Raw genomic sequence first — 3,346 nt, 5'->3', positions numbered from 1 at the left:
TTGCGTGTAAATAAAATGGCCCCGTCCGTGTAATATATTTTAAACTTTTAGTTTAAAAATGATAAAAACTGAACATCCTACAGTAATTTTACAGTCTTTATTTTACAGTTAAAGTATATGTTTATCAAATAAAGTCTAATGTTACAACTAATCGGGGATCCCTTTAAATGAGAGGATTTGGAGGATGTATGTTTGCGTAAGTATGTACTTCCCACGTTGTACAGTATATCACTTCATCTATAAATGCCTAAAACTTAAAATGTGTTGGAACATGTGCTCACATGTTTTTGTCATGGGAGGTATAACTTCACAAAATTCAATGTATTTTTTTTAAAAACCTACCTCTGATATCTGTACTTAATGTTAACAACACGTTATTTAACATCTCAATGAAGCATAAATGTCATCAGCTAAGTTTCCAAACAACGAATTCTTCAGTCAGTGATGACTTTCCAAACTGCGCCATTTTCTTTTTCCTTGTCTGGATAGGTGGTACTTTAAACCCAAAGTGCAAGCAGACTTGATGATGAATGAAAAAACAAAAACTGATTTATTAAACAACTAAAGAACAAGCTGGTGAGGCAGCAAAATACTAAAATAAAACATTGACGAGAACAAGGTTTGATGCATGAAAAGGGCAATGATCCAACTGGGCAATGAAGACAAAAGACACTGGATAAATACAACTGAGGATGATTGGGGAGCAGAAGCACCTGGGTGAATACAGATTATGGACAGGTGAGTGTGGCAGGCTGGAATAACACTAAGAAGCTGACTGACGGCAACATGGCACAGGAAACAGAAAAATAACAGGAAATGAGAAAATAAGACAATGCCAAACAAAAAGTCTGAAAATTACTAACAAAAAGAACCATAAAACAAGAATCATGACATTCCTGTTTAGTCTGATGACGGCACAATGAATCCTGGGACATTGTCAGTTGCGAAGGATGCTTAGATGCATCCTTCGTTTACAAGGTTTTGAGAGCTACATTTTTGAGGAGCCCACAAAATAGGACAGTGTTCAGCATGGTGCAGCAATGTAGCCAGCCTACAAATGTGCACTATGTGGGCTGCATCCCCTGAATTGAAACTCAGCCTATTTCTACTGAAATAAATTAGTCTCAAACTGATTCGTATGGAAACAACAACATTCAAGCGAGGAACAAGATTAGCTTGTGTGTGAATGTGACTTTTGAGATTTCCTTACCTCTGCAGATTCACACTTGTAATGCTGCGTTCAAGGCTGGCAAAAAGCTGGGACATCTGAACCTTACCAGATTTACTGGAAAGCTCATAACAGAATCATTTATTGTCATTCACACACAAAATCAAGATGCAATGTAGAATGAAATTTGCAGTTTAGAACATCCGTCCGGAGAAACACACACACATGACAAACATGGGGGAACGAATGTCCGGGGTCTTTCGCAACTTAGTGCGCCACCTTTGCGATTTAGAATTCACACACATAGGAAGGGTGAGTTTAAAAAAAATAGCTTTGATCCTGTGTTTTATACAGAAAACACACAAACATACGCTCAAAAAAACTACTCTGCAAAATAGTGCAGTCAGCTAAGGAGGGGAGAGGGGTGGGGGTTCAAAACATAAACCCTGTATTAAAATGCATACCGGGTCCAAAAATGTTACATTTTGTGTACTGTATGTCTGAAATAAACAACCTAAAATGAATAGGTTCAAAATTTACCAGAGGACATAAATTCATGTTTTCTAAAAGAAAGAAAAAAAAATGCCCATTTTGATCATTTATTTTAGCTGTACAGTCCACAAAATAATTTTTTTTCTGAAAAACTACGAGAAAAATAATTTCCAATAATTAACTTCAAATATACAGTTCCCACAAAAATACAGGAATTTTAATTATAAGGTTATTTTAATGTTGAATTATTCAGTCATTCTTAAGAGTTCCTCTGCAAAATACACAGATAAACATATTTTCCTGTAACTTTCCAGAGGAAAAATAAACTAACTGTTTGGAGTACTTTACTTCAAAATGTACAGTCTATACAAAAAACACAGGAAATTGTATTTTTAGGTTAAATAGAAAAAAACTACAGGTGCTTTAAAAACTTGTCAAATCTTTGCTCTCTTGTACTCTCCAAGATCTTGTCCTCTGTGTATAGACGGCAGCTGTTCGTTGCCCTCATGATGCATCTCTCCCAACAATTTTCTGGCATTAATGCGGTGAGTATCTTTTGATTTATTTCACGTCAAATTTAATTTTTCTATTGTTCCTATAAATGGAAAATCATAGAGCATTCTATTCTGCAAAAACACCTCAATGCCTAACTGAGCACAAACTTGTGTTGTTTGGAATCTAACTGTGATTTTTTTTTTGTGCTTCGTTTCCAAGATCTTTTATTACTCGACAGCCATCTTCTCACAGGCTGGTGTCAGTCAGCCAGTCTACGCAACGATAGGAGTCGGTGTCATCAACACAGTGTTTACCCTGGTGTCAGTGAGTGACCACACACCTCAAGTGACCACACTTATTAGATAGACATGCTACACTTTTCTACATAGGACACAAATCTGTTTTTTTAGGTTCTATAAATGTTTTCAGTTTTAATCTCAAACATACAAAAACACAACAAATCCCATCTAGTCAATATTTAAATAAAAATAAAGCAAAAAAGAAAAACTTTGTACACCTCATGATCCAGCAGCTTGTAGAACCTCCTTTAACAGTGGTTGTTTTCTCTAGGACTGTAGTAATTTCTCACGTGGTTGTGGTAATGCTACTTCAGTTCATTAAGTTTGCAGAATCTACAACTCGTTTACGGTTCCGTCACAGCGTTTCTGTCAGGTTGAGGTCTAGACTAGTCACAGCTCCTTCTTTTTGTTTTTTTGTCGTACTGTTGTAGATCAGCTTTTGTGTTTGGGATCATTGGGCTTCATGCAAGAACGTTTTCGTATACTTATCCTAAATTTTTCTTACTTTTATTCATACGAAGGGTCGAACATGCTACGTCACATTTAACAAACACTTCTATCTTCAGGAAAAGTGTGTAAATGAACTGCGTAAACTGATGCATGTGTATCAGCTGCTCGTGCACGACGAGAGGAGATTAGCATAATCTACCACCCCAAAACACCACATAAGGCTATACGTTCCTGCCCCAGAAACCAGGAAGTGTCCATTCATAAATGACATTGCAAAGTAAAAAGAAGAACTTTAAGAGTTCGGAGATTGAAGTCCTGCTGTCAGAGATCCAGAAAAGAAAATCTGTTATTTTAGCAGCATCAGCTGTGGAATTAAAGGAGCCATTTCTACCTTCTCCTCTCTGTCAACGCTCTCTGGTTTCATTTAAAAGAGTCGATCATT

General features: G+C 36.5%; 1 protein-coding gene across 1 annotated transcript in view; it reads left to right on the top strand.

The window, feature by feature from the left end:
* The window catches only part of slc2a2 (solute carrier family 2 member 2), a gene marked incomplete at its 5' end in the record, with an annotated part of 12,460 nt that overhangs the window by 5,134 nt on the left and 3,980 nt on the right, over window positions 1-3,346 (top strand). Inside the window, 2 exon segments of the mRNA XM_014030960.1 lie at window positions 2,125-2,205; window positions 2,375-2,479. Coding sequence (XP_013886414.1) covers window positions 2,125-2,205; window positions 2,375-2,479 — 186 coding nt within the window.

Source organism: Austrofundulus limnaeus, unplaced genomic scaffold (assembly GCF_001266775.1).
Source record: "Austrofundulus limnaeus strain Quisiro unplaced genomic scaffold, Austrofundulus_limnaeus-1.0 Scaffold1149, whole genome shotgun sequence".
NCBI lineage: Eukaryota > Metazoa > Chordata > Actinopteri > Cyprinodontiformes > Rivulidae > Austrofundulus > Austrofundulus limnaeus.
Note: the sequence above shows the minus strand (reverse complement) of the source record. Positions and strands in the feature narration are given on the sequence as shown.